Source organism: Solanum lycopersicum, chromosome 4 (genome assembly GCF_036512215.1).
Source record: "Solanum lycopersicum chromosome 4, SLM_r2.1".
NCBI classification, from domain to species: Eukaryota; Viridiplantae; Streptophyta; class Magnoliopsida; order Solanales; family Solanaceae; genus Solanum; species Solanum lycopersicum.
In genome coordinates, this window is record NC_090803.1 from 67551041 (window position 1) to 67566046 (window position 15006).

The following is a 15006-nucleotide window of genomic DNA, read 5'->3' on the forward strand; positions in this document are numbered from 1 at the left end:
CTTTTCCAGATCCTGCTCACCACTCTCCCTAATCTCTCTCGCTCATACAATACAAATATTTTCCTGCCAAAATCTCTTTTGTCTTTTTCTCTTTCTCGTTTTATATAAAATTAAATTGTATACAATTTATCTCTTTTTCGTTTTATATAAAATTAAATTGTATACAATTTATCTTTTTCTCGTTTTATACCATTTCATTCAATTATATATGTCTAGAGAATTATACATATATATGTTTGCTATGAAACAAATTATGTAAACTTTGTTATAATTTTATATTACATATATGTGAAAGTTACCCTTATTACAACTAGTATACGTGTTCACACATTGAAGGTTTAAATTAAAAATAACAAATACTAATGGTATAACATGGCTAGTGATTTGAATTTTTATTTGCAATTTTGAGATCAAAGAAAATAGAATTTGCGATGCAAATTGTAAAAGTTAAATATATATAATCTAGGAAATATATTACAATGTGAAAATCATTAAGTATTGTGGTTCTTTCTTCTTATATATCTTATTTTTGCTTGACATAGTAATTTTATATTTGTTGTAAGTGGGAGAGGTGATACATGATATTAATCATGGTGTGTGAAAACTGATTCAAATATATAATTATGAAAAAGAATTATAATTATAGTAAGCTTAATTGATTTAGCTCAAAAATTAGTTCAATATATTAAAATGTGTAACATATGTTTGGTATACAATCGATACATTGGTATATGAATGTAAAAAATATATAAATGAATTTATTTAATCATTCGTAAAGGAAAATTTTATTACGTGTGAATTTAAATTAATTAATGTGACTATCGAATAAAAGGTGGAAACCAAAAAAATAATAGTAGTAATAAAATATATAAAAAAGGAAAACTTCCTTCCCCGGTTCCCTCCTTTTACTTTCATTTTTCCCTCCTTTTTTTTCATGGGATGACTAGTTGGGCCGAGATTTTTCCCGAACCGACGGCTCCAGGGGCCCAATTTAAACTGCTGACGTGGCAAAGTTTGAAACCCTCACTAAACCCAAAATTGAGTTGTTTACAAATCGCCACAAAGGCCCATAGAATAAAAGTTTGCATTTTCCAGATCTTCGGAAGAGGAAAGAGGATCGCCGGAATGAGGAGAGTCAGTAGAATCGCCGCCTTGTACCGGGCAGTCGACGGTGCAGCCGCCATGGAGGTGCCACAGCATAGGATGTCTACGGCGGCTCAGTTTAGCACGAGCAGCAACAAATCATCTACCAGGTCTAACTGGTTATTCAACAATTTGCTCACGGATCTATCTGCTAGAACCTCAGCTCATGCTGTTGCTGGAACAATGCTTTTCTCGGTGGCGGCTACCACGTTGACCGAGGAAGTTCACGCTAAAGAAGTAGTGCCACCGGAATTACGCCCAAAAGATCTTGTCCTTTATCAGTATGAAGCTTGTCCTTTCTGTAACAAGGTTAAAGGTATTCACTTTTTAGCTATTTTTGTGTTGCCCGTTTGGTTTAATTTGTACTTACTTAATTGTGCTGATGTGCATGATTTGGAAATGTCTTAGCTCAACATATAACGGCAGCTAGTTATTTTTGTCCTGGAGCCTATAGATTTATTAGCACGTAGCTGCAAGGATTGCGGTAATAACAGAGAGAAAATTCAAGATGAAAAAGAGAGCAAGTGACTATGAAATTTCGTTGGAACCTCACAGGATTTGTATTTTAACTACTCTGCGAAACAAGATTTTTACTTCCTTTTTTCACTTATACTTTTGGCTAGAAGAGAATCTAGTTTTGGCTAAAGAACTTTTTTTTTTCAAATGGAAAATTGAATTTAGAACTATTGCTCTCATACTTGTTTCCGTATCCACCATAGTGCAACCTAGCTATTTGAGTTCATTTGTGATTTGTCAATAGTTGGAGATGGTTCATTGACAATATGATAAAGAATAGACTTTGGACCTAAACAATCTTAAAAGCTAGTTCATGATGGGAGACCAAGTGATCGTATCCCCACCAATGTGGGAAACTCATCAGGCCGCACGCCTACACCTAGAACTGGACATCTGGAGCACGGCCAATATAGGACGGAGCGCTGAATATTGGAAACAATAAATTGGGATAGTCCTGCTTCAATAACATGATAAAGAGATGAACCCTTACCCTAACTCAATCCCAAACTAGCTCATGAGCGGATGATTGCCCATAAGTAGACCAAGTGATCCTATTCCCACCTATGTACGATACTTGACACAATAAGATAGTAAATATATGGTAACAAGATTCCTAGAATCTTCCTAAACAATATATCCAGCATCTCTAATTCCCACTAAGAAGTTACTCTCTCTCTCTACAGTATGCTTCATCTCAGTAAACTATTTAGTGTATACTCATATTCTTGGTTGGAATTTGCTGTTGCCTAAATACTTTTGATTTCTTGATACAGAATGTTTTCTGAAGGTGTATTGACTTTTCTTAAAAATTCTCTCTGAATAGTTGTATTGCCTGCTTGTTAACGTTAATGATTCAAAACCGTGATCCCTTCTTTTTTCCCGCCCTTTATTATTTATTATTAGCTGGTATGCACCATAGTCCTTTACTCTGGGTTTTTTTCTTTTCAGCATTCCTCGACTACTATGACTTACCATACAAGATCATTGAGGTCAATCCCATCAGCAAAAAAGAACTCAAGTGGTCTGATTATAAGAAAGTGCCTGTTGTGTTGGTTGACGGTGAACAGATGGTGAACTCATCAGGTACTTATTATCATCAATACATTTACAGCTATTATGCAGGTACAATGCGATCAAAAGTATTTAATTTTTTTACACAAGTAATTGCAAGATGCATCTCGACTGTTGGTAAAATTAATTGAAGTCCTATTCATTTGGAGTGTTAGTAAAATAAGATAACTATATCTGCATTAAAGATGGATAGAATGGATTACAGAGGATCTGGTTTATACTTGTCTCTTCTATGGTTACTTCTAAATACTTTTCCTTTGCACTTTTCTATGGATAATAGACATTATTGATAAATTGTACGAGAAGGTTCGTTCTGGTGATTCTACATTTGATGCTGATGAAGAGAGCAAATGGCGCAAGTATGCACTTCTTCTTCCATTTATGACTTTTCCATAGCGTTTTCCTCTTAAGATAAATGATATTTGTGAATTAAGTAATCAAGTCAGTAAGTGATGTGGCAAAATTAGCGTTTCTTAATTGAAGCCTTTTGCTCTTTGTTAGGTACTTGGGTCTTATCTAATGATCGTGATTCTCACAAATGCAGGTGGGTGGATGATCACTTGGTGCACATGTTATCACCTAACATATACCGAAATACCTCAGAAGCTCTTGAATCGTTCGATTACATCACTAGTCATGGTAAGGTTTGATTGCAGTGACCTCTTGTCAATGTTCTGGGATGATAATTTTATTCTGTGCTTTTCTTCTTTCATAGTAATGGCTTCAAAATAAATTGTCTAGCTTTCTTTAATCCTACCTTTTGCAGTAAAATTTTGATGCATATGACTCATTAATTAGTCCAGAAAAAATGTTGTCTCTTTCAGTGTTTTATCCATCTTATTAGCATTCAGTTAATTAAGCTGGGGTAAACAAGTATAGTTGATGTAGGTAATACTTTGCTGCTTCTTTGCTAGACTTGATGTTGTCCTGCCTGATGGTATCTCTTCTTCTGTTACAACTTGAACAGTGTGATTACATCCATTGTCTGACATTGTGCATTTTAAATTTGGTCAAGAATTCAAGATGAAAACGTGTAAAATAGAATGCTACTGTTTTGTGATTTGTATCCAGGGTTATGTCCTCTATAAATTTGACCAAAAGCAAGTGTTACTTGCTCAGTGTGTAACTATTTGTGGTTGTTCTGTTTAGCTGAATTTGTCTTGTTCCATTGTTTTCTTCCTTGCTCGCTGTGTTTTTCTTATGTATTATTTAAGTTAGGCTTGATAAAGTATCAGAACCTAGATTGTAGTGGATACGAGAAAGTGTGGAACTTATTCTCAGTCCTTAAACAGATAGTTTAGAGAGTTCTTTACTTGATTCCCTAAGATTCTCATAAATATTTTTTCAGTGTCTACATACTAGCAGCTAATATATGGTAGAGTTTTGGTTGGCTTCCTTAAAATCTCTGTTCAACATAGGCTGATTGCAAGTCTTGTTCTGCTTTGTCTACCTTCATATTAGTTAAAGCCTGGGTGTCTTTTAGAGCTATGTTTTCCTTTATTTACCTCTAGCTCAAGTCTGATCTTATTTTATACTAAGGACAGGTAATTTCAGCTTTACGGAGAGAATAACTGCCAAGTATGCTGGAGCTGCAGCCATGTATTTTGTTTCGAAGAAATTGAAGAAGAAATATAATATTACAGATGAGCGTGCAGCCCTGTATGAAGCTGCAGAAACATGGGTTGATGCTCTTAAGGGCCGAGATTTTCTTGGTCTGTCCCAATTTCCATGTCTCAAAATCGATTTAATTGATAGTTTTTGCATCAAATCCTTGTCATATGTTTAATTCTTTTTCAATCTGAACAGGTGGCTCTAAACCAAACTTAGCAGATCTTGCTGTATATGGCGTTTTGAGACCCATACGCTATCTGAAATCTGGTAGAGACATGGTGGAGAACACACGTATTGGTGATTGGTACTCTCGAATGGAAAGTGAAGTAGGCGTGTCTGCTAGAATTCAAGCTTAAATGACATCTATTGGTCAATGGGCAAATCACATTCAGGGACAGTTTTTGACACTAGTTGATTACAGTTCCGATAAAGAACATTACTTCCAAGCCAGTGACAAATTATTAATATATAAAGAAGTGCACTTTCACAAAGTTTTGGTAGTTAGATACAAAATAAATTTGGATGTGGGCTTGTTACCATTCTACATTAACTTATTCTTTTGGATGTAAGTTCTATTTGAGGTGTGCTGAGACAATACTTGCAGTTTACACCATTTTTTACCCAATGGTGTAAAAACTCGTCACTTTCATGTGCTAATTTTACTTCTGATTTTGTCCAAATACAATACATTGAACTTTTTCCCCCAACGGTCGTATTAATTTCTACGTTTTTGTGGCTGGGATTTGATATTCATCGCTTTTCTTCGATATATTTTCTCTTGGATGCTGAATTCGAGTCATAATTAAGAGTGCTGCGATAGATTTGTTTACTCAATATATATTGAGATGTGCCGTTATGATTTAAGCTTTGGTCGTGAGCTATGTATTCGCAAGTTACCGGATGATTATGTAATGTATCATTAACAATTTGTAAGCTATGCATTTACCGGTTTTGCAAGATCTATGTCATCCCCTTTATTTGGAAGTATGAGTGTATATGATCGGATTGGTTCGGGTTTTTCAAATATCAAACTAAATCATTTGTGTTGGATTTTTTAATTTATAAACTAAACTAAAAATATGATATGATTAATGACACACTGAAATATCAAACAAAAAAAATAATAAAATCGGGTAAAACAAATATTGCAAATTAATAAGTCATAATGAAATTGATCATACTTTAAAGTACTAAATAATGCTAAAATAAGTTTCGTAAGTATTAATTACATGACTAAATATTAAAGTAAAGTAAAATTAGATTATGTATTTTAATTGTCTAAATCTATGTAAAACTAAAAACTAAATATTCAATATTATTGTCATTCTTAGTGTTGAATTGATTTTTTTTGCATTAGTATTACTTTGATTTTTATTTAAACTTTATTATAATTACCAACATGTATGAGCTATAATCTTTATTAGATAATTAAGAATTCTAGCTTCTACACATAAAATAAATATATTAAAAGATAAAAAGTATGAAAAAGTATAAGAGGTATTTAAAATTTATATCAAAGTAAGTATTTTTACGTATAAGGTAAAATTTTAAAATTATATACATAATGTCGAGTTGGTTTGGTCTCGGGTTAATTTTTTTAAGTTAAAATCAAACCAACCCAAATATAATCAATTTTTTTCCAACACCAAATCATATCAAACCAAATAACTTATCAAAAATTTTTCCAATTTAATTTTATTTACGATTTAGTTTGATTTTCGTTTCGATTTTGTACATACACCCTAATTGGAAGACTTATTTTACAAGTATTTGAGGAAAAAGCCCAAAAAAGAGTCCGGCCCAAGAAAATACCCGTCAAGCACAATTGCTTTTCTGTCTTCTCTTCAATCATACGAAACAAAGATCATCGATCAGAAGAGAGAGAAAAAAAAAAAAAACTCAAAGCTCTCTGAATTTCCCGAATCAAAAAATGCAACAAGGCGATTACACCACCTCCAATCCCTATTACAATTACCCTAACTCCGGCCATATCTCGCCGGCTCCGATCCCAAACCCCACCCCTTCACCACCGTCATACGCTTCTGCTCCGCCGTTCGCCGCCACTTACCCTCCATCTTCAGATTACTCATCATATCCCTCTTCTTACCCGAATCATTATACTCAAAATCCTGATTTACTCTCCACTGCTCCAGCACCTCCGTTACAGTCCTACAATCCTCCACCACCGGCGCAGGTTCCGGTTCCGGCGTTGCAACAGCCTCAGCACTCCTCTCCGTTTCCTTCGTTTGAATCCCACGGAGCTTATCAAAATCCAGTTCATTCTCAGCCTCAACAACCTTATTATCCTCCTTACGATCAACCCCAGGCTGCTCCTAGTTACAATCATAGTACCACTCCGAATTCTTCGTATCCTTCAGTTTATTCAACTCCAAATTATGATAATACTGGGAAGTTTGATCAAAGTGGACAGTATTTTGATGAACCTGTGGATAAGTATGGGAATTATGGTTCGGGGAGAGGTGAATTTGGGCAAGATACTTATGGGAAACGAGCTGAAAGTGGATATGGTAATGATGGTTATGGCGATGGGGTGTTTGCTTATCAGGGTAGTAAAGTAGAGCCTTATGGGGCACGAGGGACTGGTTCAAAGTCTTCGACTTGGTCGTCTAGTTTTGATGATTTTGGGAGGCCAATTGGGTATAATTCTCCGAAAGAACGTTCATCAGCTCCAACTGCAAAGATCGTCAAGGCAATTCCCAAGGTTGATACGCAGCAGGATGCGAAAAGTGGTGTTCAGAAGTTTAGGGTGAAGTTATTAGCTGAAAGTGGTGGACAGAGTACCCAGGATGTTCTTTGCCAGGTGGGTCTCTTTGTACTGACTTTGGATGTCATTGATGATTGTCATTATTTTTGCGGAAGTTTTTGGTTAGTTACATTCATGAAGCATCTTAATATAGAACTGGAAACTTAATAGGAGTTGCAGTTGATGAATTTCAGCTCAGGGGTTTTTGGTATAAAGCAATATGCTTTTCTAGGATATGTTTTCCTAGAAGAAATCATTCTTAGTGTGTTTGATTTCTTAGGATTATGGACAATTGGAAATTACATTTAATCTATCAAAAAGAAAATGAAAAACATGTTCCACCATAAAGGCAAACAGCTTCCATAGCTTATGGGTGGAAGTCAGTTTCTTTTACTAGTTTCTTGAACTCGGACTCCATATCACTTATTTCAATCAACACTTAGATGTTCTTGAAAACCTTTATGAACAAAAACTTTATAATACCACTCCAATATCTTTTCCCACCAATTTGGTATCCAACCGAAATGATTCTGAATGTGGTTTTCTCGTATAAAACATATTCTACAGGAAATGTTCCCTGGAAAACATTCTTCCCTATTCAAAAGGCATCTGCATATTCCAGTTTCATGCCTTACCTGATGCTCCTCTGTTTATTTTGATGATTTCTGTCTTGACCAATTTCAGTTCATGATTTTGTAATATAATACTTAGCATCTTGCTATGAAATTTCTAAATTAGCATGCGCTTTGTTATATCTGAGATTGTAGCGCCGTGACATTGGATCATACCATGATCTAACATTTTTGTGTCTCAATTCTTGATTCTTGATGTTGTGTCATCTTTATTGAAAACCCTGCCATGATCTGTAAGTGGTACAGACTTCTCCTCAGGATGCAGTGTCCACTTAGCCTAATGAAGTTTTTATATGCTGTGTGTATTTTTGAGCCATTAAGATAAACAGTATTATATAATATCCTTTTGGTAAAATCTTCTAGTTATGTTTTGTGCTTCAACAAGATGGGTGCTTCCCTTTTTGGTATGTGCCTGTGTTGTGCTGTTAATAGGCTTCATGTTTTGGTGTGTTATGAATCTCTATCTATTGATTGATCAAGCATATAGCAGCATTTTAACTTTGAGTCCTGCTTGTGGTGCATTCCAGATTGGCTTGGATGGAATCCGCATGTTGGACCCAAGCACTAGCCGGATGTTAAGAATTTATCCTCTTGACACGGTAACTAGACTTGAGGTAAGTGTTTGTTCTTTCTCTCCACGTCCAACCATGTATGATGATAATACAATTTTATTATTTTACCTTCCTGATATGACTATGAAAGAGTTTACTCTTTTTATGATATAATTTTAATGGGCTGAAACTTGAAGGTTGACATTATTTAATGGTAATGCTAGGATGAGGGCATAAATTGCTACATGCTCAATGTGCAGTCAGATTCTTGTTTTAGAAGTATTTTTGGGGTTTTCAGCTTCGACCGTCTTTTAACAGAATGCATGAAGCTGCATGATAGTTTTGTTCATAGCAACATGGGTCGTATATTTTAGCCTCAATAGCAGGATTCTAATTCAAGATTCTGGCTGTACATTGAGAACCTGAATAATATATGCCCTCAACTTCATTAATGCGCCTTGGATTTTGTCCTTTACTTTCCCCCAAGATCTGGATTTTCTCCAGCTCTTTGAACTTTTGCAGAGCATCAATGAACTGGTCCTATTTTTCTTGTTTAGGCGACGGATTCATCTACCTTTGCCTTCTGGTCAAAAAGTGCAGTGGATATAGAACCAAGGCGTATCAGACTGCAGTCGAACAGTTACACAACCAGTTCCCTGTTAGATACAGTCACGGCTGCGGTTGTACAGGTCAAATTTGTTTTTCCATTTTTTTTTTTTTTTGCATTTGGGATCTAATTTTGTTTTATCTTCAACAATTTAGTAATTGATGTTTACACCAACCACTCCTCAGTCCCAAGCAAGTTAGGATCAGTTGCATGAACTCTCACTGCATGTAGCCATTTAAGCTCATCTTAGTCTGACATTATATTACATAACAATAAGAAGTTCTATAAGTTCTCTACTGATGTATAAATCTCTAACATGACTAATTGACTCCTAGGAAATATTGAACCTAGAATAAACATGGTAATATGACAAAAAATTAATAAACTTACTGGTGTTGCATGTATTTATCTTTTCTTCCATTTATGTCTCATTTCTCTAGGTATGCATGGATTCCAAGATATCGTAAGTCATTAGAGAGAATTTCATTCAATGTGATTTTAGATCTATCCTGTTTCAGCATGGTTTCACACCTACTGACCAGTGCGTTTGGAGGTCTATGTAGGACATGACCAAGCCATCTCAAGAGACTTTCTCATTTAATATGTGTGCTACTTGCACTTTTTTTCAGATGTGATCATTTGTTATCTTGTTTAATCTTGTATGACTGCATATCCATCTTGACGTCCACATCTCTGCGATCCTCATCTATCTGGGGATATCTTGGTTTGTTTTTGTAAGAAGGTAATAGTTGTACTTTGGAGGTCCAACATTCAATATGATATACCATTGCTGGTCTGATAATTGCTTTGTAGAATTTGTCCATTTAGGTAGGTATCCTTCTAGCACATAAATCTCCACTAGCACATTTTTATTTTCCATCATGTATTAATTGTTATGTGTAACATGACATCTTCATCTTTCATGCCATTCTCCCTCAGCCTAGTATTTTGCATAAAACCATCTCTTTTGTCCTAGAAGTTTCTCTGAGTTAAAATCTATAGTTGTTTCAAAAGGTTCTCGTCAGTGTTTTGTGAACACAAGATCGAAATTTTTTCCTTTCATTGGCCGAATGTCTTCCATTGATGTCACACCAAGGTAGCATTACTATATAAGTTCCATCATGTCTTTAGGCATTTGTTAGGGCTTCCCAAAGATTTTGTCATCCATTTAATATAAAATGGTTTCTCTTTGATACACCAAAAATACAAATATAAAAGCTAGACTCTTAACTCAAGAAAATGTTTTCTCTACTCATTCAAAAGTTACTATGTTCCTTTCTCATATTAACTGATAAGGCTAAAAGGTACTGTCTCTTTTGTTGCTACTTCCTTTCCACCATCCAAATTGCTTGTCTACCTACTTGCTAGCGGCTTGTTAATGTTCCGCGCAGGAGCTACTTTATGTGAAAGCGAGTGTGCACACACACATGAACACATACATATACTGCCTGAAGATAGAGAAGGATTTCACATCAAACAGTATATGCATTCAGGGGAGGAACTAGTAACAAGCAAGGGAGTTCAACCAGATCCCTTTCATTGGAAAATTATACTGTGGAAATAGGGAAAAAGTTTTTTTTTTGTTATATATTAATTGTTGAATTTCTTTGACATAAGGTCTTAGTGGTACAGGGGTTCAACATTTGCTTTCGATCAGACATTTAGATCCCAAATAAGGCATGCTAGTAAATTTTTAGATCCCCTTGTATAAGTTTCTGGTTCTGCTGGTATATGCAATAGTACACCGAGAGAGACCAACACAATATGTGTGAACTTCTTGAAAATAACTTTTTCTTTTCCTTCAAGCAGTTCAAGGAGATGGGTGGAAGAATAATGTCTTCTGAATCTCCAAAGGTGGCAGAACAGCCTACTGAGAAGAAGAAAGGTCTTACTGATTGGATTAATATAGTGAAGACCGTCAATGAGGAGAAAGATCACTGGGTAACATCTTCTATTTTATTTTGTTTTCACACGCCTCATTTTTACATGATATAATGATTAGCTACGACTATACTTTCTCGTTCAACATTTTTTTTTAAAAAAGAGTGATTCTTTCTTGTCAGTTTTTTCTCATCTTTTTTTTTTTGAGTCAGTAACATTTGTATTATTATAACGCAGCACTTAGGTAGTGCTAAACCCCTTTACAACCAGACTAAGTATAGCAATATATCAAAGGACTCCCAATCCTAGCATGATTCTAACACATCTAGAGTATTATCTGCATCTACAGGGGAGTTCCTTGTACACCAAAAACACAAAAGCAAAATACAATCTGTTTTGATTTTCCGTACTGTTCTACTCCTGTCTTCAAAACACCTAGCATTTCTCTCCTTCCAGATGGTCCACCACATACAAGATGGTATAGTTCTCCAGTAGCTCCTGTTTATTGCTCCCTTCCCAGCTTCTTCCCAACTTGATAGAGTGTCGACAATCTTGCTAGGCATTGTCCATCGTATGCCTCTGAAATTAATCAAAATCTTCCATAGTTGGCCAGTGATTCTCCAATGCAAAATCAAACAGTGCGGGACTAAGATAATGTTCCTCTTTCTTAGGTTTTCATGTATCAAGACAGCTTCTTTTGCTAGAAGCCATGAGAAACATGCCACCTTCAAAGGTGCTTTGGTCTCCATATTTGTTTCCATGGCCATATGTAGTTCTGTGCCACTGTCGAGTTCAGAAGTTTGTACCCTGAACTTACTTTGTATGCCCTTTTGTTTTCCCGATTCCACCATAGTCTGTCCACCCCATTCTTCAGTCCTTGAAAAGCTTCAAGGATTTTGAAGAACTCAATCAGTCTAGGAATTTTCCAATCATTCAAGTTTCTTGTAAAATTTAATTCCCAGCCTTGGAGCGCTCACATGTCAGCTATTGTTCTGTCCTGACAGATAACTAAATCAAACAGATCAGGGAACTTCTCTGCAAGATTCCAATTACCTAACCACCTATCTTTCCACAAGATGGTTTTATTACCATCACGACATCACCTACACTAATGGTAGTGTGGTTACCTAAAATTGTCCACCAGTTTCTGATAGATCTCCAAACAGTGACATGATAAGGGTTGTTTGCTTCTTCAGTCATCCACCCATCCAGTTCTCCATACTTTGTTGTAATCACCTTTTTCCATAGAGAGTTTGTCTCATGGGCATATCTCCATATTTTTTCTCATCTAATTTTGTTTCTATTTTCTCGTATTTACTTACTCACTTGGACAGACTTTTGACTGATCTTCGAGTCTCTTCACTTAGTTATGCTGATAGAGCTGTATTTCCTCTTTAATTTCTTCAATATTGCCGAAAAGACTTGATTTCATCTTATTCTTTCATTTTTATAAGTGTTCTTATTCGTTTTCCTCTAGTCACAAGTTTATCAATCTAAAACATCTTCAAATTGAATCCGTATAGATGCAGCTTGAAAAATATAGTGATTGGAACTCATGTCTGCTGCACTTCAAATTTGCCTGAAGTTTGTTTTTGGTAATTGTAATGTTTTTCTGTAATTCATATACTGCTAAAAGAAAATCTGTTAAATGATGTTCATAAGTTGCAAAGAGAAAAGGTTTTAGTCCTTGGTTTATTACTTGCCATAGATATTGGAGAGAAACAAAAGGATTGCGCCGTAAAGTTCATAATAATTAATACTAATTTCTGCTCCAGTATTTTTGTCAATAGCTGGATTGAGGTTTAATGAGTCATGTGCTGGCATGCATATGCCGCTTAGAGAAATAATCCGCCTTAATGTTATTGAGGTGCTGGGAAGTCTGTCATGTTTTAGTAGAACCATTAATTTTCATTAACTCATTACCATTTTGTCAGGTTCCTGATGAAGCAGTTTCCAAGTGCACAGCTTGTGGATCAGCCTTCAATGCTTTTGTGCGCAGGGTATGTCTTGTGCTTGCATATATTAATTCTTCTTCCCTTTTGCTACTCTTTCCTCTTTTGACCGTTTGCAAATATAAGTTATCCTGATATTTGGTTGCTTAATATCTCTCCCCAACTACTTATCTGAAAAAGGAAAAAGAACATGTCCCAAAATAGGGAAAGAAAAACAAATATGGAAAGAGAACTTGTTTATACTTGGTGTTTAGTAATAGAAATTTGACTTGTCCAGAAAATTGTTTATGCATTTCTTGTTGTGCATTGCTTTATGTTTTGCATTATTTTTGTAAGTTTAGGGAACTCAAAATGGGCTAGAGGAATGACATCTAGATTTTGTTTTCAGCATCACTGTCGGAATTGTGGAGATATTTTCTGTGACAAATGCACTCAGGGAAGAACTGCACTGACAGCTGATGAGAATGCACCAGTTGTTAGAGTTTGTGACCGATGTACGGTATGAATGAACTACCATCTGCACCTTCTATGACTGCATTTTGTTCATTCCCAATTCTGTTTTTGACATTTTGTTCTGGTCCCCTTTTCTAAGTTATCTCTTTTGGGTTTAAAAAAGAAATTTCATAAAATCTTAGTTCCTACTTTCTTTTGATATTTTTTGAATAGTACTGATTTTTTCTCATGTGGTAATTCATGGTTACATGTGCACTAAAAATTGCTACTTTGCCAAATATATCATGATTTCATTTTGTTAACTACATCTCATGGATTTTCTCCAGGCTGAGGTTTCTCGTCGGCTAAGCAGCGCGAAGGAAACTGTCAATAGATCAACTGGATTGCAAAGTCATGAAGACCTTGCCAAGAAGCTTCAGGTGCTTTACTATTTAAACTTCTCAACACTTCATGTTTTTCTGAAAGCTTGCAGAAGCAGACCCTGCCCACATATTCAACTCACTTTTGACATCTATGAGCGCTCTTTGTAATTTAGAAACCAAAAAAGCAAAAAAAGAAGGAAAGAAAAGGAAAAACCCAAAACTAACTTTTCGTCAGCCTTGTTTTGCGTAAAGAGGTTTTATACTCCCTCTGTCTCAATTTGTCCGTCTTACTTTCCTTCTTAGTCCGTTTAAAAAAGAATGTCTTTTTCCTTTTCTGGGTATTCTTTAATTTCAACTTTCCACGTGACATGTTTAAGACGACAAGATTAAAGGACATTTTGATACATTCTGCATATCTTTAGCTTAAGACTACAAGATTTGAAGGTCTTCTTTATTTTCTTAAACTTTGTGCCAATATAAAATTCCATCTGTATGATGGCCACTATGCCTTGGTAATGCTTTTTCATGTACTATGTAGTTACACCGTTCTAGTTTAGGTTCTTGCATCTGGTAGTTCATTCTGGTGAATGTTATTCATCATTTTGATGGAAAGTGATTGTAGTATTCCTTTACACAATGCTTTATTTGTTCCTATTGCATTGCTGAACTTTGCTGATGTTTAAAATTTGCTTGTTATTCTCAGGAGGAGATGGAGAGAAACCGAAAAGGATCATCTGGTGAGTGTTTATCTGCTGAAATATATATGCTTAGTATTCGATAATGAGCTAATTCTTGACATAGTTTGGTTGCTAGCTCATGAAGTTTTTCCGGTTTCAGGCTCTAGACAAGATCGTTCGGGGAGGATGAAAGAGGTTGCTTGCCCTACTTGTACAGTACATTTGCAGGTTAATAATCTTAGCCTTCCTTGGCTATTTGAAACCTTGAAGAGCTTAAGACCACTATTCACATTTTATATTGACTTCTTCTTTACAATACTTGAACTGCAGGTTCAAGTTCCGAGCTCAGGTTCCGAGACTATAGAATGTGGTGTTTGCCAGAATCCATTCCTCGTTAGTTCGCACTGATTTTGATGTTTTCCGTCAATGGAAGGAAAGACTGCAAACTCTTTTCTGGTTTTTGTGTGTTCTCGTACATTGTTTCGTGCATCTGTTAATATTTGAACCGTTTGTGACGCGCCTTTGGTTGGTTGCTTGATCCTTGTTTCCTGGCAAGGCAATTTGCTCATTTGATTTGTATTAGCAGGAAGAAATCTAACACTTTTTTTTTTCTTTACATGGAGAAAATATAAGTGAATTTGATTCCAGTAACTCAAGTTTAAATCAATTTGATTTCTTAAACCCTTGTCCTTTAGCTATTGTTCTTGAGAAACCCAGTTTGTCTTTCTTATCTACTAAAACTTTACTTCCCCTGGCGGGGGAGGACAAGTCATTCAACGAGGAGAT

The 15006-nt window shown here is 35.5% G+C and overlaps 2 protein-coding genes across 2 annotated transcripts; both read left to right on the forward strand.

Moving 5' to 3' along the window:
* The first annotated feature begins 800 nt into the window (after positions 1–800).
* LOC101268179 (uncharacterized) lies at positions 801–5048 on the forward strand. Its single transcript, XM_010322135.4, has 6 exons — positions 801–1459; positions 2608–2742; positions 3011–3089; positions 3275–3369; positions 4275–4442; positions 4537–5048. The coding sequence occupies exons 1-6, from the start codon at positions 940–942 to the stop codon at positions 4695–4697; spliced, it is 1158 nt and encodes a 385-aa protein (XP_010320437.2). The 5' UTR covers positions 801–939; the 3' UTR covers positions 4698–5048.
* Positions 5049–6105: 1057 nt separating this feature from the next.
* Positions 6106–14901, forward strand: LOC101268468 (protein FREE1). Its single transcript, XM_004238327.5, has 10 exons — positions 6106–7162; positions 8265–8351; positions 8846–8977; positions 10705–10836; positions 12711–12776; positions 13117–13227; positions 13508–13600; positions 14247–14280; positions 14381–14448; positions 14551–14901. Exons 1-10 carry the CDS (start codon positions 6272–6274, stop codon positions 14626–14628), a joined length of 1692 nt encoding a protein of 563 aa, XP_004238375.1. The 5' UTR covers positions 6106–6271; the 3' UTR covers positions 14629–14901.
* The last annotated feature ends 105 nt before the right edge of the window (positions 14902–15006 follow it).

What these genes read in the sequence shown, in the direction of transcription:
- LOC101268179 (XM_010322135.4), top strand. Translation starts at nt 940, where the DNA reads ATGACTAGTTGGGCCGAGATTTTTCCCGAACCGACGGCTCCAGGGGCC. An exon ending in ACAGATGGTGAACTCATCAG is followed by an intron (nt 2,743 to 3,010) that starts GTACTTATTATC and finishes TATGGATAATAG; the next exon opens with ACATTATTGATAAATTGTAC. An exon ending in CGATTACATCACTAGTCATG is followed by an intron (nt 3,370 to 4,274) that starts GTAAGGTTTGAT and finishes TACTAAGGACAG; the next exon opens with GTAATTTCAGCTTTACGGAG.
- LOC101268468 (XM_004238327.5), top strand. Translation starts at nt 6,272, where the DNA reads ATGCAACAAGGCGATTACACCACCTCCAATCCCTATTACAATTACCCT. An exon ending in ACACGGTAACTAGACTTGAG is followed by an intron (nt 8,352 to 8,845) that starts GTAAGTGTTTGT and finishes TTTCTTGTTTAG; the next exon opens with GCGACGGATTCATCTACCTT. An exon ending in GAGTTTGTGACCGATGTACG is followed by an intron (nt 13,228 to 13,507) that starts GTATGAATGAAC and finishes GATTTTCTCCAG; the next exon opens with GCTGAGGTTTCTCGTCGGCT.